This window comes from Carettochelys insculpta, chromosome 18 (assembly GCF_033958435.1).
Source record: "Carettochelys insculpta isolate YL-2023 chromosome 18, ASM3395843v1, whole genome shotgun sequence".
Classification (NCBI taxonomy): domain Eukaryota; kingdom Metazoa; phylum Chordata; order Testudines; family Carettochelyidae; genus Carettochelys; species Carettochelys insculpta.
Window position 1 is genome coordinate 26,507,367 of NC_134154.1, and position 24,815 is coordinate 26,532,181.

The 24,815-nt window shown below is 38.2% G+C and overlaps 1 protein-coding gene across 10 annotated transcripts in view; it reads right to left on the bottom strand.

The window, feature by feature from the left end:
- Positions 1 to 24,815, bottom strand: part of CLIP1 (CAP-Gly domain containing linker protein 1) — a 106,814-nt gene that overhangs the window by 4,857 nt on the left and 77,142 nt on the right. For 7 of the 10 annotated variants that reach the window (XM_075012882.1, XM_075012884.1, XM_075012883.1 and 4 more), the window contains 9 exons: positions 24,337 to 24,493; positions 23,394 to 23,559; positions 23,070 to 23,285; positions 19,770 to 22,055; positions 18,348 to 18,485; positions 15,890 to 15,996; positions 12,009 to 12,129; positions 6,486 to 6,538; positions 352 to 469 (listed from right to left, as the gene is read on the bottom strand). In XM_075012882.1, coding sequence (XP_074868983.1) covers positions 352 to 469; positions 6,486 to 6,538; positions 12,009 to 12,129; positions 15,890 to 15,996; positions 18,348 to 18,485; positions 19,770 to 22,055; positions 23,070 to 23,285; positions 23,394 to 23,559; positions 24,337 to 24,493 — 3,362 coding nt within the window. The remainder of the gene's footprint in view (positions 1 to 351; positions 470 to 6,485; positions 6,539 to 12,008; positions 12,130 to 15,889; positions 15,997 to 18,347; positions 18,486 to 19,769; positions 22,056 to 23,069; positions 23,286 to 23,393; positions 23,560 to 24,336; positions 24,494 to 24,815) is intronic. The other 3 variants (XM_075012888.1, XM_075012887.1, XM_075012886.1) reach the window with 1 other exon arrangement.

The following is a 24,815-nucleotide window of genomic DNA, read 5'->3' on the forward strand; positions in this document are numbered from 1 at the left end:
GAAACACAAAAACAATGTTCAAAACCTACTTTGATTTGAAAAAAGAATAAAGACAGAAATAGAAACAAACTGAGCCTCAAACCATGAATTTGTATCTCTGTTTAGTCACCTACATAAAAAAGTGGCCTACTTTTCAGAAGTGCTGAGAGCACCCGAAAGTCTTAAAGAAGCCATTGGATGCTGAGCTCCTCTGACTATCAGCCACCTATTTGGACACCTCCAGAATGATTTAGATGCTCAACTTTAAGGAGCTGCTTTGGAAAATCTGTATGTACCAGAATTCGTTAATAAAACGTTTTTAAAAAGCCAATGACACCTTACAGCTTGAGTACTATGGTTCTAAAGAGATACCTCATTTCTGAGTTTTTCCAGTTCTTCATCTTTCTCTGTGATCAAGGCACTAGTAACACTGATGGATTTCTGTAAAGAAGCTCTCTCTTCATCTATTTCTTTTTTTAATACGGATTCTCTAAAAGAAAGTCAAAGAGTTCCAGAAATCATCTGAAGAGTTGTTCGGTTAGCATTGCTTAAATCAACCAAGAAAATTAGGTTTCAGATTTAATTTAATATTAGACTATCATTAAAATTTTTTCTTAAAAGCTTGTTTTGGTTCTATATTTCACTGTGATTTTTTATTTATAAAATCATTTTGGATTTTACTACTGTGGAAACAAAGAAAAATTTTACCTACGTAGATACATGCCAGAATCTGCATATCATCGAATCCATTTGAATTTAAAGAAAAAAGTTAATAGATTTTGGAGATATAGAATGAAAAAAAACATGTTGCACAGAATGATCCACAAAAGCCTAATTTTAGAGTTGTATTACTTGTAGTAATAACATAACAAGCAACAAAAAGTACATGCAAAGCTCATTATACAGTTGTCATGCAAAGCATGGATGATGGTGGAAATATCAGCTGGTCCTCACTTATTTTAGTAATGTCATCTTCTACACAGAGATATATATTGAGAACTATTGGACCTCAACGATAGCTACTGTCATAGTAGAAATACATTCAGAACTTGCTTTTTTATTGCACAGTAGACATTTTAAAGAAAATCTCCAATGTGGCAAAGTGTACAGTTCATAAATGAACTGAAAAGCACTCCACTCTGATTTGTTTTCATGCATCAAGTAAATGACTTAAAAACAGTGAAATGGGTTAGCAGGTGATGCAAAATGATACCATGTGGTATTTGTAATATTAAACCCACAGTTGTGAGATCTCAGAGCATCACCAACTTACTGTGTGGATGGAACATTCAGGAAATAGTTTATCTGCTCAACAGCAAGATGAAAGAGTGGCCCAGAATGGTGGACCAGAATAGTAACAACATCCCAAAATGGGAGGAGATATGACAAAAAATCTTGTAATATCTGAAAGAGTTCATGTAGCCACATAACAAGAACTTATGCTCTAAGGGCCACTACTGCAAAACTACCTTTTAGTTTGGAAAGTAACACACTTCTATGACAAGCCATGATTTTCAAAAATGAGTGCTCAGAATTAGACTCTTACACTCACATTTAAGTACCTAGCAAAGTGGCCTGGTTTTTAAAAGCATGGGTGTTCCCCTTAGTCCACTGATCTTTAACAAGAACTGTTAGGAACACCAGATTTCTGAAAATCAGACCACTTTCCTATGTGTCTAAGTGTGGATTTAGGAGCCTATCATTAAGCACGTCTGTTTTGAAAATCCAAGACATCTTTTCAAGTTTTAACTTTTTTTTAATTTTATACATATATGTAAAATGAACACTTAATTTAGCTGGAGAAATACTTAAGTTTTAAGCATGAAGAAGCATATTCTTCAAGGAGATTACCTGGCTAACAATCATGACATTCAAGCAAATGAAAGTCATACCTATTAAAACTATCCAGGTGATCAATATTATACTATGTCCTTACAGAACAATACACACTTGATAGAGAATAACAGAGGCCCAAGTTAAAAGATTTTTTAATATCCATAGTATCTACAGTTAGTGAGACCCCTGATAGCCAGCCCATGACATATGGTACTCTCAGTGACTCAGGATTAGTAGAAAACTCAGGCAACAATAGCAGTACAAGTAATTCTTTCATTGTAAAGATTATGCTTATACTCAGGAATGGAAGCAGTAAGTGGAGAATCTGGGGTTTATGGAGTGTGCTGGACACACTTCACAACGTTCAGGTTCCTGTTTTTACAACAAAAGTAAATATGGAAACATGAAACTGAACTGTTGAGTTCACTAATCTCTCCCACTAATATAAACCTATGCTTTCATTAACAAAATTCACTTACTGAGCTTCCCCTCAGGTGCTTTCACTGGCAGTGATTCACCAAATCACTCAAGTACGTGCTTAACTTTAAGCATGTGAGCGATATCACAGGCTTTCAATGGGATTACGCACTGCTCGAAATTAAACACATGCTTTGCTGAATTGGAGACACTGCAGAGTGCTGAGATTATATACAAGGCAAAGTCTGCTGAGAAAACCCCTCTGGTTTTGGGAGTAGGGGGAGAAGGCCGATGACACATTGCCTGGATCTTCCCTCCCAAGCATAGAGCCCTGACCTCACAATATACTTGGCAGATTAGAAGAAGGATAAATATGTTGTGGAGTTGCTAGAAGCACCCTAACCCTTCACGTACAGGGACCACTATCATGGGTTTGTCTTCCCTGGCAGAGTGGTGGTAGAAGGGAAGAGGGAGGCCCTCAAGGACTTACATCAAAAGTTTCTCTCAAAATATTATTCAGTATCTCAACTCTGTCAATTCTGGATCTCAAAATGTGTCAAATATTTTGTACAAAAAAAAAAAATCAGTAAAGAGTGACCATTTATTAGTATTGATAAAAAGGGGTGACACAAAGTGGGCACTAGAGAGGTCTGATATTTAAAGGAGGGTAAATTACATTGTATTCAGAATGGGAGAAATGGCATGCATTTATAAAGGACTATATTTGTGTGTATAATTCTATATATTACACAAAACACAAGAGAGAAAGAAGAGGGGAGCAGAATCATGGAGCAAAAACAAGAGGAGACAAAAATCCCCTTCATATACCAATGCTCTATCACTTAGGCTGTGTCTACACTGGAGAGTTTTATAGACAAAACTGGGGTTTTGTAGACAAAAGTCACGGAGTGTCTACACAAAAATGCATTTTGTCAACAGAAACTGTCGACAAAGAAGTTGTGTAGATGCTCTTGGGGGCCCTTTTGTCAACAGAGAGGATCAAAAGATTGATCCGCTTGTATGTGTAGACAGGATCCATCAACAGAAATTTTGTCAGAACCTCTCTTCTGACAGTAACTTCTGCTTCTAGTGTAGATGTACCCTTAAAGGGGAGTCAGTATCTCTGTGAAGAAAATCCTGAAGTGTCATGGACCCACTCAGGTATTCTAAAAAGTGCAGAACAGAAATCCCACAAATACTGCAGGTTTGGTCTCACTTAGGCCTGAATCACAGTCACCTCTGGATAATCCACTTATTTGAGATTCTCATCTTCAAAATGATCTGTAATATGGGGTAGTATTAGGGTTAGTTAAATGTGAAGGGTGCATGTTGAGTTGGAATTGGCTTTATATAATGACTTGTAAGAGAAAGCAGGTGGAAAAGACCTATGATCATCTGAGAATAAGATGGCTGCGGTTGTACAAAATTAATTTATACCACAAATGTTTATTTAGCAACAAATCTTGAATAGTTTAGGTAATACATTGATGTTGGATTGTATTAGTTTTATAAAACAATACCAAGTGCTGTAAAGAAAAAAACATCTGCATAAGAAGTTAAATTATACTCTGCACAGAGTATATGAAAATCATGTGGGACATGGATTCCTTTTCACAATTACCCAGATTCTTCCCTTACTACAAAAATAAGAAATTCCAATAACGAAGCAAGTACCTTAAAGTGTTACTGGGCAAGCTTTAAAAATGCAAGATAACAAGAACCACATGTTAGAAACATGGGAGATAAATGCAAAATACAGTAAAGAAGAACATTGCACTGAAGTTTTTTGTTGTAAAAAATAGAAATATATATACTGCTGAATATCGTACAAAACAAAAGCAAGACACTGAGGGACAAAGGCAGCCAAAATATGTACAACAACTTTACTTAAAAAAATTTATTTATTGTAACGTGGATAGACTTTCTTGAGTCTTACCATTAAAGACACACAGATATAGCAAAGGAAGCAAGGGTAGGAAAGGGAAGAGAGAGGAGTGAAATGAGTATTGATAAATAGCGCAAGCTCAAAGACAGTAAGACAGTTAGCAATCCACAATGAATCTAATGAGCTGAAGTAACAAAGAATCCCCTCTTAGTTTCAGATTCATAAATAATAAACATTTGTCACTCCTGACTGGAATATTTCATAGACAGTTCATTGATATTAAAAGGGAATTCCTGTGGGTAAGGAAGGTGGGGAAATCTGCTCCTAGCTGGATGTCTGGCCAAATTAAAATAAAAAGAAATCTCAGCTTCTGGAACCTGAAAATCCATGGAAGGCAGGGGAAATCATCAACCAACACTATTTAGTGTATCCCCATGTCCGGGGTGCAGGGTGTGTGTGGAGATGTGTTATAGATGAGGAAACAGACTTTTTAATTTAAATTAGGCAGGATTAGCTTAACTGCCTTTTCTAAAATATAGAACAAATGCCACGTTTCAGCATATTTTAGCACCAATAGCTTGCTCTCTATTGAATCAGGCTGACTTGTTCCCATGCTTATTTTGGCCTTAATATCACAGCCTATTCTGTAAAACTGAATAATCATGTTTGTCAAATATGCCATTAGAACACTCATGTTGCATGAAGACATTTCAGGACAAGTGACTGAAGGTATGTAAGGATGGACAGATCTGGCAGATCAGACCCTAATGTTAAAATTAATACTACATATTTGACAAGTGCCAGTGTTTGTCTCCAGCAGCTGCTATACAGAGACAATTCACAGGGCTAGCTAGGGGTTATGCAACTTGTAGCTAAGGGTAATGATTTTTTTTAAAACTGTATTGGACCTAATTATATCATACTTGTTTGTGAACCTCTTTAAAAGGAGCCTAAATCTAACTGTAGCTTTAAATAGGTATATTTTATGTCACCATCAAGCTCAAAAAAGCCAACAAAACCTCCACCTTTTAATTTCTCCCAAATCAGATATTCTGGAGCAGATCCCTATCAGGAGAAATCATCATAGTTCATCTGATTGCTGCTGAGCTATGACCATTTATACTAGCTGATGATCTGGCCCCGCCTCTATATTTTGAGGTCTTCTCATTGCCACCCCCTTTTAAAGAACTAGAGTTTGTGTCTGGCTACTGGGTGATACTAGTAACAGGCACAGAGAGGTAGCCGTGTTTATATCTTCACAAAACCAAAAAGCAATCATGTAGCACTCTAAAGACTAACAAAATAATTTATTAGGTGATGTGCTTTTGTGGGATAGACCATAATAACAGGGTAACCTTAGTAACAGGATGAATGAAGATCTCAGTATCCTATGAAACTATGATGTTGCATATGTGCATTATTACAATGATCAGGCCCATAGCTTTTACTTCTGCAATATGCCACATACATACCATCACTAGGAAAAGTACAAAATGTAATAAAGAATGGCACACCCAAAGAAATCAAGTTGTTAGGGAGCAAAAATGGGGTCAGCAATTAAAAGGATGATTAAGAACCTTTGCATGAATATTGAGGTGGCATCTGATCCCTGCTACTAAAATTACAAAAAAATGTAATTTTATTTGATAGAGTTCAGCTTGTTGGTCCCTCTATTAGTCTGATGAATCAGTTTTGTAAAGAACAGGATCCTTCCCAAAGCATCATAAATTTCCCAAGACAAATCTACAGTTTTTCTCTGTACAGCTCACATGATGATGTCCAAGTGAGCTTTCTGGTTTCCATTTACAAATACTACATTCAGTGGGATCAGAGTAAAGTTTGTACTTGGGGACCATTCATTGGAGGATATGGTTTCAAATGGGGGAGTTTCAGCAAGCCAGAACACACTGATAATCTGTAAGAAAAGTGTTGAACAGGGAGAGGGTTGCCTTGTGTGCACTTGTCAGATGTGTACGTTATCTAATACTCCAGCAGAGTCTAAAAATATCACTAGACTTCGGTTTCTGAAATTAGGAAAATTTAGCATCAGTAAAAGCTGGGAGACAGTGAACCAAATAATAAAAACTGGAAAATACTAGATTTAACTTCTGCTGAACGTGCCCTAATGCTAAGCCAATTATATCTGCACCCAACTTTTAGTGCTGAAAATAATAAAAATATTGTTTGCATGTAGTTTTAGTATTGCAAAATTATGTCAATGCCAAACTGTGCAACAGTCTCACTACATTTCACTACTGGAGGACAGGAAGAAAGAACCATATTTTTCTCTACTACTAGTTTTGAGTTACATTTGGTTATGTTATAGAACCATACATATGAACCCACAATCACACCTGGAGAAACTTACCTCTTTTTCATCTCTAACAACTGGTTATTGAGTACAGATCTCTCCTCTTCCAGCTAAAACACAAACATCAAAAGCCAACGTTTAGTGAACACATATGAATCAAATGCTTTGTGTAATTTAACATATTCTAGTTTCCCCACATTTGCAGATGCTACTGAAGCATGGAACGTTTTTGGCAACGTAATTAGTTTTCTCCACTGGGAGCATCTATGTGATCTCAGATTGTTCAGTGCACGGGGATGTTAGCTAGCACTTTTAGGCATAACTAGGACACACTGCACAGAAAACTGTCTCTACAGATTCCAGTGGCATGGTCAAATACACTCAGCTAGTTTGCAAGAGCTCAGGCACTTTATGCCAACTCATCACCTACTCCACCAATGAGAGGTAAGCTAAACTGCCAGCCCATCATCCCAACATGGTATCAGGAAAAACTGTTTGTATGACCATGGTGTGAAAGCAGTGATCAGTGGAGGAGGTATGTAGATTAAATGAGACTTTATTAGAAAGACAGCACGTAAGTCACTCTCAGGATGATGAAATTCTTCATTTCAGCTATCCCTTATTTAATACCAAATAACCATTACACTATGTACAGTGCAGACCAGATGTGGAATGCCATCAAATTCAATTCTCCTGGGAATGCCAATGGAACTTAAGGGTGCCCAAAGAGACTGCTCACGTGGGGCTTCCAGAGCAAAGTAGACTACAGTGGGAGCGTAGGTCTGTCCATTTTCCTCAGGTCTGAGGATAAGGAAAACATGGATGTGAATTTTCATTGCCCATCCTCTACTACTATAAGGCTTCCTGATTTAGGACTGATTGTTCTCTTGTTGCTTGGGTACAACATTTCATGGCTTTGCTTATATACTCCTTTGAACAGCAGTAGAACCAAGAGAGAACTGACGCTACTGAATTATCTAAATGCTCAGAAGATCACAGTCTCTTTCTGCAGAGACTGATCACCCATAAGAGCCACTAGCTGTGCCAGACCTTGCTAAGTGACCTTACAATAGCAGGGAGCTTTGGATTATGTGCCATCATATTCCTGCAAGCATGCTGGCAGCCAAAAATAGAAATTTCACTGAAAGAACAAAGCACACCCCTGCTTCTGAGAGTTCGTCATCTGCTTCCAACACACAGGCAGACTACATTACATCTGAATTCTGTGCTTCTGTAGAATCACGTGGGGAAATTCTGAGAGGAAGAGTTTAATTTGAAAGCCCTGAAATAAATGGTGTCCGACATATTTAACCAGGGCTCAAACACGTAGGGGATCGCGTACATGAGAGTATAATATAGGAGGGCAGTGTGGGGAAATGGACTTAGAATCTATGTCCAGACTCTCAGGTCTACCATTCATCCAGCTGATCACTTTTCTCCTTATGGAAATTTTTAGAAATCCCCTACCCTCAATCTGCATCCTTTTCTCACCCTCAGATAAGATATTTGGGGCTCATATTCCTTTGGCTGCATTTTCTTGGTGGAATCAACCTGCTTTCCTTCATCAGTAGGCATCGTTTACAGCTCTCCACAGGCCACCTGTGCAGCACTAACCTGGCACCAACAAGCAACACAGTCCCTCATCCAGTTCCTTGGGTCCCCCTTGGGATGGCCTAATTTTTCAGTGCTTAACTCCTGTTTGTTCTCTATTCTCCTCAGACTGAAAATCACTTTAAGCCACATTGCCCTGAAACTTGGTCAGAATAGCCAGAAACGTGCACCCTTTCCCCCAGGCACACTGCTGCTGTCAACTAGCTGCTTTTTGAACAGTTTCATGGACATAGAAGTTTCCTTTGCTCCTATCAGGCTTTACAAAGCCTATGACATCTACAAAGGAATGGAAACAGAAAAGAAAATATCAATGAAGCTGTGGGTATCAAGTCAAGAGGGAAACTCCGGCCTTCCTACTCATTACCTGACTGAAGGTGATGAGCCAGTGCAGTCTGTTTTATGGACCAAGTCACAAGGAGCAGCTTAGTGGCGGAAAGGGTAATGCGGAGAACATTAGGGTCTGTTTTAGTTTATGTTATTTTAGGTACAAAGAGTGTAAAAGGTAAAATATGTGGAAGGAAGTGAGACAGGAGTTTGAATCTTAGGAACTTCTCTGATGGCCTGTTGCCAGCATCACCTTGGAATCTTCATTTGAAACTCAACAATTGCAGGATTGTTGAGAGAGTGAGTGGAGACTGGCCAGCAGAAGCTGGTGTTGTCTGGGTGTGCTAAAGTTGCCAATAAGTGTCTCTCCTAGAAGTTGTCCATTAGGGCTGACAGAAGTCCAGAATGCCAAGAAAGTGGTTGTGAGACCATCTTGGGAGTACACTGGAATCCATAGCTTACAAATAAAAACCCTGCACTGAAGGAGGAAGCGAGACTTCCCGGGGCTTCAAAAGGACAGTGAACACAACCAGGTGTTCACTACAAAGTTACAGCATAGATTTTAATCGTGAATAATACATTACAAGTTAATTGTTCTGGAGCAGAGCTGTGGTGACTGGGGATTTCTGCAGTGGCCTTTGCTGCCCACCAAACCAATCAGGGTCTCCCTGCCCCTGGGGACAGAGACCCCGTAACAAGGAAGCAGGAAGGATGACCTGAATTTACAAGTGAGGAGATTGGCAGGCAAGCCAGGGTCATGACAGCTGATGATGCGCTTTCTTCCTCTCACTCAGAGATCACTCTCTTTCCACTAACCTGCTCCACTGGGCACTTTTTTAGAAGCCGGTCACAGACTCATGACACCTACTTTACTGCACTGGGTTAGAGAGGGGTGGATAAGTTGAGCTGAGAGATCTTTCCACAATCTCTCCATTGACGTTAAAACTCATGCATTGGTCTAAAGGCTGAGAACACCAACATACAAACATTGCAAGCCAGAAAAGCTTTCTAAGCTCAGTATGCATCTGACTGGGAATCCTTTAGCTAATTACAAACAGCTAATTATTTACAGATCAATTTAGATGAAACCGCCTCAGTGTTTAAAGCAAATGCCACTCTGACCTTTAGATGTCAGGATAAATCATTCATGACACGGCATTCATTAGTTTTCAAAAATGTGTCATGTGTCCACAGATTCACTAACACCGTTGACTAACACTCTTGCTAGAATTTATATGGTTACCATAGTGACTGCTCAAAATACTTGCAACATATGCTTGATACCCGTCTTACTGTATTTTAAAAAGGCACAACATTCAAAGAGCAAAAATTTTCTATATTTTGGTTCTTTCCTTATTTTTCTAATAATATCCACTTTATAGAGAGGCAGACTGGATCTATGGCCAATTCTGCATGAATCCTGTTTCTCCTGGTTAAGAAGGAATTTTACGTTGTACTCTACAGTGTAGCCAGGGTAGCAATGCTCTATATTAAAATTCCTTCTGCATGGGTTCACCTTACAGTGTTCACTCTCAGGGCTTGGGTCCCATGCTGACTGAAAGGATAGGTGGTCTTTTCTTGACATGTGCAGTAAAAAAAAGTCTTCTTAGATGAGTCTAATTCTGAAATCCAAGAAAAATCTTGGTTTCATGGTACCAATTAACATTTGCTCTTTTGTACCACAAAAGGACTACCTCAAGGTCATTTCCTTAGTATTCCAATGGGCATTGTGAGTAACATGGTTTGCAGCAATGTGGTCTGATGAGCTGATGGGGCAAACCCAGCAGCCAGCATTTCTGTGTTTTAAGAGCTTGGATTATTTATTAAGATTCCTTCCTCTCCAAGAAGAATTTCATGTGCTATGAATGGCTACTGTAAGCGTTTAGATCGTTTCTCCTCCAAGGCCTAAGTAGATGTGTTGGTATGGAACTCCTGGGGGCAAATCTTGCCCTCCACTCCTGGGTAGAGAGCTCTGAATGTAATGGAACTGGTAAATTTCCATTGTGGAGGATGACAGGATCAGAGGATCCTGGCAGGAAGTCCAGCCATCTGCACAACAGAGCACAGCTCCATAGGGCTTCCGGCTGGCAAAGAGCACGTGTATGGGGAAACTGGGAGTGGGGCTGGAGGGGGAGAGCCAAGGTTGGCAGATCCATAATTAGGTGGACACAGACAGCTATTTTCTCCCTGGGAAGACAGCCCAGGAGCTGCATGGGCTATTGCAGCCTTCTCCGTTGGATTTCTCAAAAGCCTGGTTACTTGGACAATGCACCAAAGGCAAAGTTTGACTTAAGAGATGGCTCTGCTGCCAAGGAAGCATTTTCCAGCTGTTGGTCTGAAGCAAGAATCCGACTGACTCCAAAGGCTCAGATGTAATTTGAAAGCTCGCACTAGTTGTTTAAGTAGACACCATCCTATTATCCTACCACAGCTCAGGTAGAGGGTGAGAGCTGCATGCTAGGTACACTTTTCAATTATCCTTCAAAGCACTTTGTAGGGTGAAGGATTCCATGCACTACTCCTATCTCAGCACCCAAGAGGACACAGAAATTCCTCAGGCTTCAGCTCTGAGAGGTGCTTTGGGGAAAATCTGCCCTCTCAAATCTTGATGGAGTATGAGGTTCTACAGCCAGAAGCTTACAAACACAGAAAACATTAAGTGCAGTGATAAAGGCACATGCTCTAAGCCATAGTGATGTGTATTTGACAGTGGCTCATATGCTGTTCTTACTCTTATTTTTTACATTGAATGTCATGCCTTAGAATGAGACACGCTATTGTCAGAGGACATGGTGTCATAGTTCAAATGCAAACTTTTTTGGGAAAAAAAAAGTAAATGGTTACACTTCAGAACATAACCACACCATACTATACGTCTAACATAACCAGAATTATTCCATGTAAATATGTAAGTTCTAGAGCTTCTATTAAGCCACTTAACATTTCAGTTCTTAAAAAAAACCAAAAAAAAAAAAACCACCCATGTGATAAGCTCCATCCACAATAAATGTATTTTAAAAGTCTATTGACACGTACAGGGCAGTAGAGCTTTAGAGACTTCACACTGCCACCAGAAACCCTCACACCAACTACAGTCCTCTACTACTCAACAGTTACACACAATATGGATGTTAAAGCCTGCACATATGCACATTTCCATCCCCATTTTTACAGAGCTCAGGAAAGGGGTTTTGAACAGTATTCTCCTGACCACCTTAGAATATTCTCTCTGTATAGAAGGGTTTTTAAAAAAACAACTAGTTTGTTAATATAAGGTGGAAAGGATGTGAAAAGTGAATTGTCTGGAAAACAAAAATACTCCCACTAGAGTGTCTCTAGTAGATCCTTGGATATGGAGTGGACTCAGGCACATTCCATCACACTTACCTGAAGCCATCAAATGGACAGCTCTTGTGTAGAGATTCTTTATGGGTCATGCCACCGTTCACCATCCAATGATTCTAAACCTCTGATGGAGGCGGTTTGCAAATGTACGTGAACAATCATGAAATGAACTATCCCTTTAAATCACAAGCATGCATGACAGAGTCACACATGTAACAGTAGAAACAGCATGGATTATTTTAAACAATCAAACTGCGGCATTCTCTCAGCCCCAGATGGTAAGCATTCTAGCAGTCCTACCTTCTGATGAGTTGTGACTTCTTCCCTGCTCCTGCCCAGCTCCTCGGCAAGTTTAACGTTCTCCTCTTGCAGGGCTGTGAGCTGCTGGGACTTCTGAGCAGCCGCCAGCCTCAGCGCTTCTCTGCAAGGACAGGGAGTACACAGTTACCATGGGAACAAGACAGGCAAGAAAAGACTGTGGGAGAGAATCAGCTTCACAGCTTGGAAAAAATACATCTAGGTCACGTGACTAAAAGGAGCTATAATAAAGGTGACAATCTACACCTTAAATGCACACTTATAGCTTTAACCCTGAAAAGAGCAGTGGGAGCACAACACAGTTACTTCCTTTTCCTTTAAATGCATGTGATACCACAGCAAAGGAAAGTTTATTCTAAGTCATATTACCAGTTCTACATGGCTGCAACTGGTTAAAAATCCTCAGATTTAGAAATATACTAATTTATGGTACTAAATTTTACTTGAGGTATAGTATTTGTTTGATATATGCTATTTGTGTTTGAAGAGAGGGTAGTTCTAGCATCCCATTCCCCTGTTCAGGCACATAAATACAGTGACAGAGTTTTTAACCAAATTGAATACAAACCAAACTGTTTGTGAAACTAAGATTATCAAGGAAACCTCTCTTGTTCAGATTTAAATGTTACCTGGAATGACTAGCACACACAAACACTGAAGCATCTATGACAGCAGATGAGCCAAAATGTAAAGATGACTAGTCTATTTTCATTGTTCTTACGATGAAATCACAAAATAAACTAATTCCAATAGCAGAAAACACACTAGGATTTTCAAATTTCATCAATCCTTGTTGCTGTTAATAAGTTTGTGGGATTTTTTAGAATTGTTTAATTGCTGTATTGTAAAACAAACAAACCAAAGGCAGTTATATAATCTGTGAATATGTCATCTAACAAGTTCCTATAGATGTTGATAGGATTTTTCAAAAGAAAGGTTGAAATCTATTTCATCTAGGCAGATTTTTCACCCTGGTGTTTTGCTTTCCTAAAGGGAGACTCAATGATCAGATGTGCCAATATTTCATAGTTGGACACTGACTAGAATACTAAAATGTTATGATGACCCATGGCTGATGTGCCCCAGCAGGGAACATTTTTGTAACAGGATTCACAAAACAGGAAACTCAATAAATTATAGTTTAAAATGAAAGTATTTCACGTTATATAATCAACTTTTTCTCAGGCAACATTAACGCACTGTGCATATTAATATAAACATTTTTTAGCCGTTTTCCTTAGCTCTTATGCCAAAGATACATTAGCTATTAAAGATCAGGCTGTAAGCAATTTTGATGCAGTTTTTTATTCTCCTGTAATAAGAACTAGTGAAACTGGATTTAAGGTGCTGGCTCCTACCACTGAATCAAATTATCTTGGTATGAATTTGTTTGCTGATGCAGGAACACATCTAATTTTAACCTCATTTGTTTGTTGTGCTGCAGTATGTATTAGTGCTCTGACTTTGGATTTTGGCACTAGTGCAGTCAGGGCATCAGATTCTTGATGTTAAGGCACACGAAGTGGCATGGACTTGTGTAAACTGCAGCATTCCTTTGTAACTCATTCGCATCTGAGAGTTTTAGTTTACGTCTAAAAGAAAATTTGACGGACATTTATTAATAAGGTAAGTAAAATTCAATCAGTAACACTGTTTCTCTGGTGCCTAGTTTTATATATTAATCTCTTTTGCAAAAATGGTTACTGCTTCCAATGAAAGATGAGGTCTGACCTACAGAGCCACAGCTCGCTATTGAAAGCTAGCTTTATATTTTTCTCCTGCATTATTCCCCTCCACAATTACAAGAGTTTGCCATCACCTAATCAGGCATCCCAACAATGTGGATGGAGGATTTCAAGGAAACCTGCAGCTGCAAATCCAATGTCATCCTTTACTAAAGTTAATTACTTTGTTTGCATGTCAGGATATTTGTAATTGTAATACTGAGTTAAGATTAAATTAAATGTCACATTAGATTAGTTACCCCCTAACCATGAAGCACAAATTCAGAGGTAACAGAGACCACACTCAGCAACCAGCTATGATTAAGGTTTGGCTTAAACAGAACCATAAAAGGACCAAGCAAGACAAAACCAATCTCCTTTATCTAGAAGTCCCCTCCACTGAAGCCTGTGTAGCAATTTCTACATATAGTTTTTGCCTGACAAGTTGCAGAGGAATGATTTTTAATCAAAAATGGGATCTCATCACTTCCTGGAGTTTTAGGACTAAAGTAACTATCCTGGAAATAATTATTTTGCCTTGGCATTTTCTATAAGCGCTGAAGCAGGTGGGAATTACTCACGGAATGAAGTCCTATCACACCAAAAGGGGCCTCTTTATGACAGCCATTCAGGTTTTTAAAAGGATAGAAAAATCAATAGCGCGGTGCAGGTGCTGGAACATAGCATTAACGTGTGTGTTCTGCAGGAAACCCCACCTCTCCTTGCCTGTACTGTCTTCATGTCAGAGCACCGGTCAGGCAGCTTTCCCTGAAATCCTAAATCTGTGTTGCCAGAATGCCTGTGGGACAGCCAGATAGGTGATGGCAAACGCTTGCAATTGTGGAGGGGAATCATGCAGGAGAGCACTGCAGTTCTATTGAAAAAGAAAATTCTAGGTTCTTAATCCCCACAATAGATCACCAGATTCTCTCCACCCAGAGAGGGTGGGATTGCAGACTTGTGGTTCAATGTGCCACGTCTCTAAAGCCTGGGACACGTAAGGGCTGGCTGCCATACTGCGTCTTGGTCAGGGAGGGACACCATTTTAGGATGCTGGATGCCAGTTCCATGTTAGTAGTTTTATTCAGAGGTTAACGTGCAGTAATCTAATTGTGGCTAGTGGGCTTTAAACTAAACTGTGTGTGTTTCATTTCTACTAGCCTGGGATGGCAGTCACATATATACCTACCCCCCTGCTTGTCTCTGGAGACCTGGTTGGTTTAGGTTAGTGACAAAATAAATTCTAGTAACACTGGAGCATCAAGATAAACGTGAGCCCAGAAGTAGCACACTGCTTCACTGCCTGCTATTGTCCAATTTCAGAATCTCATCTGAAGCTGTCTAGACTTGCAGCAGACCACCCTCAGCTACCATATTGAGCTTCAGCTACATTAGACAAGTGGTGTCTAACAAAACATGTTAGCTGAAACATTAAACACCACATATTTTCCTATGTTACACAAGACCTGAGAGGCATCAGTTGTGAATTTTTGCTCTGACAGAAGTTACAAAAATCATGCTTTGCCTGGCAGAATGTGCAAATTTTATAAATCAGCCACTGATGACAAAACACAAAAACAAAAACAACAAGATTTAATAAGTACCACATAATTAGGACGGCTAACATTTTAACCACAAGCATATAAACATGTTACAAGGTGTGTTTTGGATTAATGCTTTTAAATTTTATAAGTTGGTGCCCCCAAGTGGCAGAACCGTATACCTCTTCAAACAATAACAGAGAGGAAGCTGTGCTCGTCTATACACTATCAAAGCAAAAAGCAGTCGAGTAGCACTTTAAAGACTAGCAAAATAGTTTATTAGGTGAGCTTTTGTGGGACAGACCCACCCCTCCAGACCTCTTCAAACAAGTTCAATTTGTGTACCATAATTTAAAACAACTGCACAAAAAAAAAATCAATAATCTTCAGAGATCCATGACACTGCTTTTGTTTCCATATTTTACATATTTCAGAAGCTAAGTTAGTAGTGAATTGTAACAAAGTACTTCTGTTTTATAAATGAGGATACTGTAGATGAACTGATAAAACGACTAATTTCTGAAACTTAAATTGCTACATACGCACATAGAATAACTATGGAAGAGTTCAAAGGCTCAACATACAATGAAACACTTACACTTCTTTTCTAAATTCTTCCATTTTCTTGTTCTCCAGATTCAGAAGCTCTTTGGACTTGTTAAGTTCCTCTTCGTTTTTCAAATTGTTTTGTTTAAGTTTGTCCAGCTTAGGGGAGGAGGAGGAGCAGAAATTTAGTTAAAAATTAATGGAATCATAATTTTCAAATGAAATGTTTGTAAATAGTTAAATATTTGGAGGCCTGAAGTTTTGAACAGTTACACTTTTTTTAATCTTTAAACCTCAATAAACAAAGAGTTAAAATAGTTGATCGGCACTGAGAAGTATTTGACTAGCAAACGTGGAACGAATCTATGTTCAATGCAATTTCAGAAGCACTGCAAGCTAAAGGTTAATTTAAGACTGAAAATAATATAAGTAGAAGAACATTATAAATGTAGCCACCACATTTCACACAAAACACTTACATGTATTTACCTTTACCTACGCCTCAACATTTTTAGTAAAATTAAGTTAGGGTGATCTGTTATAACTTAGTGCTATTTTCTATAGAGGGCTTTCCTGATCTTAGGAAAAAATATACATAATTAACCACGTAGTTAAATTTTACCATACCTTAAAAAACGAGAAACAATAGGCTGAATGTCATGTTTCCAATAATGGGAAATCAATTCTTTTGAGAGATTTTATTTTGGCACAAATTGTAGGGAGCCTTCTAGTGTTTATTGTGCTTGCATCTATCATGTAAGCACTTATCAGATTGTAATCCTCATCTGTTCACAAGCACTCAGTAATACGTTATATTATGCAACAGATAATCTTCAGCTACTTCAATGGCATTACAAGACAGTGGATTTGTATTTTCAAAACAGCCAGAAATTCCACTTTTGGCATTAATAATGTCATCTCTCTCAAGCAATCAGCAGTGCCTCAAAATCATTGAGAGCTGTGTTTCAACAGATGCCTAATTAATTAGGTTAGCTTGGCATTTCCCATTCAAAATGTGCAACAAGACAATTCCAGGGACTCATCAGCACTTCCTGTACCAAAAAATGCCCATTGTGCTCAAGTACGTTTCCCCATATCCTTTTGTTTTGAACTGTTAATGAAATACTTGGATCACTAGAGCTTGCAGACAACTCGTGGGGGCAAAGATTAGAGTGTTAGTGTTACCAAAAAAAGATGCAGTGTTACACAAGGGAAAAATAAGGGTAGGAGGACAGGGTCCTTCACCCAGCATCACCACAAAACGTAGTGTGGGTATTTGTTAGGTTTCAAGCTCTTTACGGCAAGAATTGTAGCTCTATGTGCATGTGCAGCACCTAGCACAATAGGGCATTAATCTTTACAGTGGCCTGGTACATACAGAGAAGAAGAAATGAAGTTGCTACACTGAAGCTGAAGGTCACGCAGAGGATACTATAATAACCACGCACAGAAGCTACAAAGATTTTTGTAGGCTAGATTCGGAGGGGAGAACCTCAGTAGATTATTAATGCTACTTCTGTAGTGCTTTTTATTGATGTGTAAGGACTTTCCACTAAAGATGAGGACACTGAGGCACAGAGAAGTTATTGTAAACAACTTCTCCAATGCTGCACTGTGAGACACTGATGATGCCAGAGTCTTCTGCATCTGTGCCCTGTCTACTGTCCTATATTGCACCTCTCATCCAGCGTACGGTCTAATTTTTTACATCCATATGCGGAATAAATTTTGTTGCATGCACCAAGGCACATGTAGATGTGCACACGCAACAGAAACACAGGCTGCCCACTGTGGGCACTCTGCTAATCAGCTGGGTGGCATCTGAATCTCTCTGAGTGGTTGCCCAAGCACTCAGCTTACAGGGAGCACTGCTCTCATCAGAGTGTAAGATGAATGCTGCTCCAGCATCTTGGAAAGCCAGGGTCCATGAATACATAGGTAACAGAGTTTTTATGATTATGCCGGGATGTAGCACATTAGAGCAGTAGTACATAATCTACAAGGCTGTATTAGTACCAAAAGTAGTAGACCATGGCCATGACTAGATCTGTGGTGGGACAGTGACAAAGATTACTCAGTCCATTCTTCTACTTTTCCCTACCTCCCCCATATTCCCTTTCACTTTTCTTGTGCCTTTGTGCTGTGATTCTATTGGTTTAGGCACTTAGAAACACTTTGGACTGAAGAATAAAAACTAAACCTGCCCCGAATTTTCCCTCCTTTTTAGGCTATTTGTTATGCGCAGAAAAATGGTATTCGAACAACCTCTCTTACAAAGATCAGATCAGATTAGCAGAAGGAAGTGATCACATGTACATTTCAACATGTGGCTAAAGTTGTGTAGGATTGGTAGGTGCCTCAAAAAGCACATATTCACTGATAAACTGGGGTGCTTTTAACTATTTGGACGTAGATTTCACATGAATTACAATATGGAGACATTTCAGGGGCTACCAGTCTCTTAAGAACTGTGTTACTATTTTCATATACAAACATTTTAAAGTAGTTACTTCATTTTGCAGCTTCTGATTTGTCTGTCTGGAGTCCTCCAAGGAGGCTAGTGTATTGATCTTTTCTTTATGAAGGGCATCCTTCTCTTTGGTCACCTGCTCCACTACCTGTAAAGCATCTTCAGCCATTTTAGCAGCCTAAATATAAGAAAGAATGATTACTGGGTGAAACACTCCAATGCAGTTGAGCAGCCACTATACTACATTCTATATACTTTATGCAGAACACAGTTACTTTGCAGTTCTTTTCCACATTGAATTAAACACATTAAATAGTTTCTTTTTCATAACTAAAACTGGAAATTTATCTGCATTCCAAAGCTGCATAAAGTATAAAATTGATGGCAAAGGGTCGAATTTCATGCAAAAATGAATTTACATCCCATGCTTGTGCTATCGAGGGTTTTTTTTTAATTAGATTCCTGAATGGCCCTAATTACGTCCACTGTAATTACCCTTAAATGCCAGAAATACCACACAATCATAGTTGTTCAATAGATATTCACTACCAACAGACTGATCCTCAGAAACATGAGGAATTATACAGAGTTGTTCTATTGCATTTGCTTTGAAAGGATCCTAAAAGTTAAAAGAGGATAACAAAAGAGATTCAGCTATCAAGTTAATGTTACATGTCACTTCAAACCTTCAAAGAGCACACACCAAGCTTTAGATTGAAGCAAAATATTATGAAAGCCTTTGGAATTTAAAAATCCCCCCAAAAATTCATACTTCAAGTGGTTTGAACAGTTTACAAGTCAAGTAAGTCTGGCTCAAAGTTCTAGTTATTGCTCTGTTGGTGGTGAATATAAACGCTACTGTGAATAAAAAGAACATACTGAGGTGCCAATTGGTTACAACATGTTTTGAAAGTTCTAGAAGCCCAAAGCCTACCAGGGGACTGTCTTATGATTCCTTTTGTTCAATTTCATTTACTGGAGTAAAATTTTGCTTTGTATCTCCATGTAAATTCAAACTAATACTATTTTTATTCCATTTTTATTTTAAAAGGTACAGTAAGCATCAAGCCTAAAATAATCAGCTGTACTCATTTACTATTAGTTGTTAGCTTGAAAGTCCTTTATCCACTAATATTAAATTTCTCCTAAAGGATTTTGGGGAAAAAATCCTTTTTATTCACAATGTCAGAATTATTTTCTTGTGGCATTCAGTGACAACATGGTTCCTTTTTATTAGATATAGAATTGTTTTACATTATAGGTGTTAAAAGATCTTTCACTTTCATCACTACAGACAACTTGAGACACACAGGGTAATATACCAAGAGGGAAGATAATTCCAGTCTGTTTACATTAAGATGAAGTGCTGGTCGTGCAATTAAAGTGCAGAAAGCAAAACCATTGAAGTTAGTGCCCAGTGTTAGTAATTCTACTTGACTGATTTAACAATAGGTTTCAATACCTCAGATTTTTGCATTACTGTATGTGTCTGAAGAGCCTCAGTTTCTTTTAGTTTCAAAGCAAGTTTGTCCTTCTCCACCAGTAGCATCTGATTTTTGTTCTGCAACACCAGTAAGTTGGCTGAAAGGTCACTGTTAGTTTGTGCTAACAACATTACTTCCTCACGAAGTTTGTAATAGTCCTCTGAGAACTTCTCCTTCTCCTTCAGTATTTCCTCCTTTAGAGTGATCAGATTCTTTTGTTCCACAAGCAGGCTCTCATTTTCCTGGATCAGTTTCGTTCGCTCCGATTCAGACACGTCATGACTGCGCCGAAGATCTTCTAGGATCTTAGAGAGACAGGCATGCAAGTCCTGGAGCTCCGCCTTCGACTTAGTCAATGAAGCAAAATCATTCTTTAGCTTCTCAATATTGGAGGCAAGTTGATCAGTCTCTCTGCTGAGAACCTCCTTTTCTTTAATGATTTCCTCAAGTTTTGATTCAGAGTTTTGTTTCTCCTGAACTAGCAGCTGGTTCTCAGACAGCAATTCTTTATTTTTAACTGTTAGCTGCTCTTTCTCCCTCTCTAAGAAGCTAATGGTGTTCTGAAGTTCTGCTTGTTCCAATAAGGACGAATCCTTTTCCAGCTTTCTAGCTTCCTTTTCAATTGTTAAAGTCTCCTGTACAAGTTTGACCTCTTCATTTAATTTCTGACACTCTTGCTGCAATTCAGTCCTTGCTTTGGCCATCATTTCCTTGCTGGAGGAACAGGTTTTGAAGGAAGCCATCAGGACTTGCTTGGCTTGTGAAACCGCAGAAAGTTCATTTTCTAACAGCGTGTTGGCACTCTGAGCCTCTTTCAGACACTTGGAAAGTTCACAGTTGCAAGCTACTAGTTCTTCATTTTGTTGATTTTTTTGGTCCAGTTCTCTTTTGAGGCTTTCAATGGCACTCTGGAGCTTGACCTTCTCTTGACCTAGCGCTCTCTTGGCAGAGATATCTAGCTCATGTTTTCTTTTCAAGTCACACAGTGCATTTCCAGAAGACTGTTTTTCAGCGAGCAGCTCTGCACATTTTGTTTCTAACAAGTCCTTTTCTTTGACAAGGGAATCATTCTGCTTTTTAAGTTTCACTGACTTCTGAGAAGCCAATTCCTTCTCTCTGCTCAGCTGACTTATTCTCTCATTTAGAGCTTTCTCAGCAAGGGCAGCCTCTTCCAAGGCCTTGGCAAGCTTTTCCACAATTGCCTTATTTTCTTTTAAAAGTTCTTCCCTTTCAGCCAAAAGTCTCCTCTCCGATGAAGAGAGGACTTCCTTCTCTTGTAGCAGTTGGATACATTCGGAGTCTGTTGTCTCCCTACTGGCTTTAATCTCTTCAAGCAGTTTAGAGAGACTAGCATGGGAGGCCTGCAACTCTACATTGTCTTTGGCTGATTTTTTAAATTCTTTTGTCATAGCATCTAGCTCTGCTTGCAGTCCTTCAATTTTCATATTCAGGGTCTTCTCCTCGGTAAGGGCAGTTGCTAAGCTCACATGCAGCTCTTCCTGACTTTTAAGGATTGCTTCCTTTTCAGATTGCAGTTCCTTGGTTCTTTGCAACAGATCATCCCTTTCATTTTTTAAGGCCACGTTTGTGTTTTCGAGAGCCAAAATTTTGTCCGACATTGAATTTCTTTCTATAGACAGAGCAGATAGTTCTTGCAGTAGCTCCTTTTGATCTCTGGCCAGGTCCTCATAAGAGTTTTTCAGCTTTTGGATAACATCATCCTTGTCTGTAAGAAGAGCAGTGTTCTCCTCATAAAGCTTTTTCTGATTTTTTTCCAGTTCTTCTTTTTCCCTAATCTGCTTCTGAGATTCCACAACCAAAGCATCTTTGCCGGCCTGAAGTTCTTCCAGCCGTTGGAGCAGTGATGACTCTGAAGAGCGTAGGGCATCGTTTTCTTTACTTATTTGTAGAAGATCTTTCTGGGTCATTCCTATTTCAATAAGTAACTTTCCTTTCTCAGAAATTAATGCTGCCTTTTCCATGCTTTCCTGTTGACTTTTAGTCTCAGCTTCTTGCTTTTCCCTTAAGATCTTATTGTTTTCTGAATTAATTTCTTCATTTATTCTCCAAAGATTTTCCTGGTCTTGTTGCAACAACTTAATCTTGGATTCCAGCTCTAGTAGTTTTGATAATAGTGAACCTTTCTCTAACTTTAAAGCATTTCCCTCCTGTGCCAGAATCTCCTTCTCTGATATCAAACCCCTCATCTCCTCTGACATTAGTTCAATCTCTTTTTTGGCAGATGCTAACACAGAAGTTAAAGACTAAAGAAATAAAGTTGGGGAGAAGGGAAACAAAAATGAAGTCAAACAGACAAATGGAAAGTATGGATTAAGGACAAACAAAGCTATTTCAGTTTAAATTAAAAAGGGTATATACTGACACACAAGTCTCATGTAATTTCAACTCTTAAAAATATTGAAACCATTTTTATTACAAAATGATGACTAGCTAGTGAGACAACCCAACCCAACCCAACAATAGATTTCAATAGTACCAGCTGCACAGATTAAGCATGGAATGATTTTTAAAAGCTACTGTAGAAGACAAAGATAAATAATAAGATATAGTCTATATCGGGGGGGAGGGGGTTGCATTACAATTAATCCAGGGAGCTATACCAAATACTGATTTCTAGTTATTTTACATACTGTTTATACTAGATGAGTAATGTACCATGGATACCATACAAATAAAATATGTTGGATACTTTAACTTTTGTGTGTCAATTTATACATGTTCTGCTCAAGCGTAACGTAACAAAGTTTAAGGCAAATAAACAATGAATGAGAGATGAAAAGAAGTAACAATGTCCAGGAAACAGAGAAAACATGGGAAGTTATTTAAATGAAACTAACAGAAAAATAGTTATACACAACATGGAATTGTTTTACAAATAAAATTTTAGTAAACAGGAGGCTGTAAAGAAAATATTTCTAAGTGTACTTAATTATTTAAAATCTAGATGCTTAAAAACCCCTTATTAAAAGTCCAATAAAATTTAGTCCCAACTGGCTCCATTGGAGCAGAAATCTATGAGGATATAAATTTAATTGATACGTATGATACTTTATATTAAACTAAAATATGGATATAAAGATTATCTAATAGTCAATGGCATATGTTTTCTTTCTTTCAATAATACTTCATTTAGTCTGGATAAATTTTCACTAAGTGCGTACCAAAAAAAACACAATAGGTTAGGTTAAACAGTAAAGGAAGAGTCTCTGTAAGCAGATAGACAATAGAGCAATTATTTGCTTAAAAGACACACATACTTTGGCAAGTTCTGCTTGTTTTTTCAGTTCCTCAGCCTGTTTTTCCAAGTTGCTGTTTTTCTCTTTTGCACTTTTCAGTATCTCTTCTGTGTCCAGCAGATTCTGTTTAAGCCCTTTGATGGCTGCATTGTGCTCCACTATCATCTCAGAATTGGTTTTTTCATGCATCATCTGCAGGTCCTTATACTGCTTTTGGCTTTTCTCAATTTGCTTTTCCTGTCAGATTATAGAGCAATTAGAATAGAATCAGAAATCTAGTTTTTTGGGTTTTTTTTTTAAATACTCTTTCCAACACAACTAGTTTGCCCTTCCTATAGTTCTTACCAAGTCTACTAATTTATCTTGCATTTTCTTCAGTTCAGCTTGGTGATTTTTAAGTGTTTCCTGGTGGTTCTGTTCAGCTTTACGTGTTGTCCGTTCCATATTTTCCTGCAGCTGAGCTGCCTTTTCATTTGATTTTGTAAGAAGAATTTCTAATTCTTCTAGCTTCCTACAAAAATTAGAAAATAGCAAAATGACTTTTTGCTGGAAATGTAACAAGCACACAGCTGCATAGCACTGTGTAAGTTCCAGCACACTTCCATTAAATCTTTAATACAGATAAAATATTTACAAAAAGATTTGTTCAATCACTAAAAAGTATGTAGAATCTTACATTATCCAACTACACATCAGCAGTCATGTAGCAAAAGTCTTTAAAGTGCTACATGACTGCCGATTAGTTTTGTTAGAATACAGACTAACATGGCTCTCTCTCATTATTATCCAACTGAATGTACGAATAACAAGATCAATGTACACAAAAATACCTGGGAAGGTAAATTTGGCTCCAAAGAGTAGGGTTTTGGGGGGGAAAAAAGGTTTGATTTAAATTTATGTTTAAACCAAACACATATTCCCTTGCGATCCAGAGGTTGCATGCACTGTAGAAGTGCATGAGAATCTGGAACTGAATAGTTCACATTACGGTGTCTAAGATAAAAGAAATGCAATGATAATCAAACCGTGAAAAAGTATATTCATTTAATTTCAATAGTATCCCGTGTTGTTACATAAATGAGAAGTTATTTAAAAATTTTAAACCTAGTTTCACTTTAATCTAATATATGTACAGCATATTCATAAATGACTGAATTTGATGGCACAAGCTCTGTTACCCCAACAATGTGGAACAGGTTTGTTTCAGGATGAGTTTTCACAGTTATTTACAAAAGGAAAAAAAAGTAAGAACAAATGGCAAGAAATTGCTCTGATAGCAATGAGATACCTTTCTTTTAACCGCAGCTCATCATTCATCTTTGTAAGCTGAGAAGAACTATCGCCTGATGACTTAATTATTTCCGCTATATCATTCTCAAGTTTGGCTTTCGCTTCAATCAATTGCTGTTCTTTTTCTTCCCTCTCTTTCAATGTTTTCTCCATAACTGAACATAAAAGAAGTTCATCTAGTAAATTTAATTCAAAGGCCATGCACAACACATCTAGATGCTAACAAAATACTGTAGACATCAGTGTTAGCTTGGTGCCATAAAATTCCAAATAAAAGTCATGTTTGGGTTTGGACTGCAAATTGTAGACACTGGAGCAATGCAAAGGTATAGAGCTCCTAATAGAGAAATATAACTTTGTACATGGAGAGATATAGGAAAAGACATCAATCAAGAATACAACTTTCAGTTGATGCATCACTTAATTATTGGTGTCAGGCTGTAAAGAACTGATGGCTCTACCGTTAGGACAGAAATC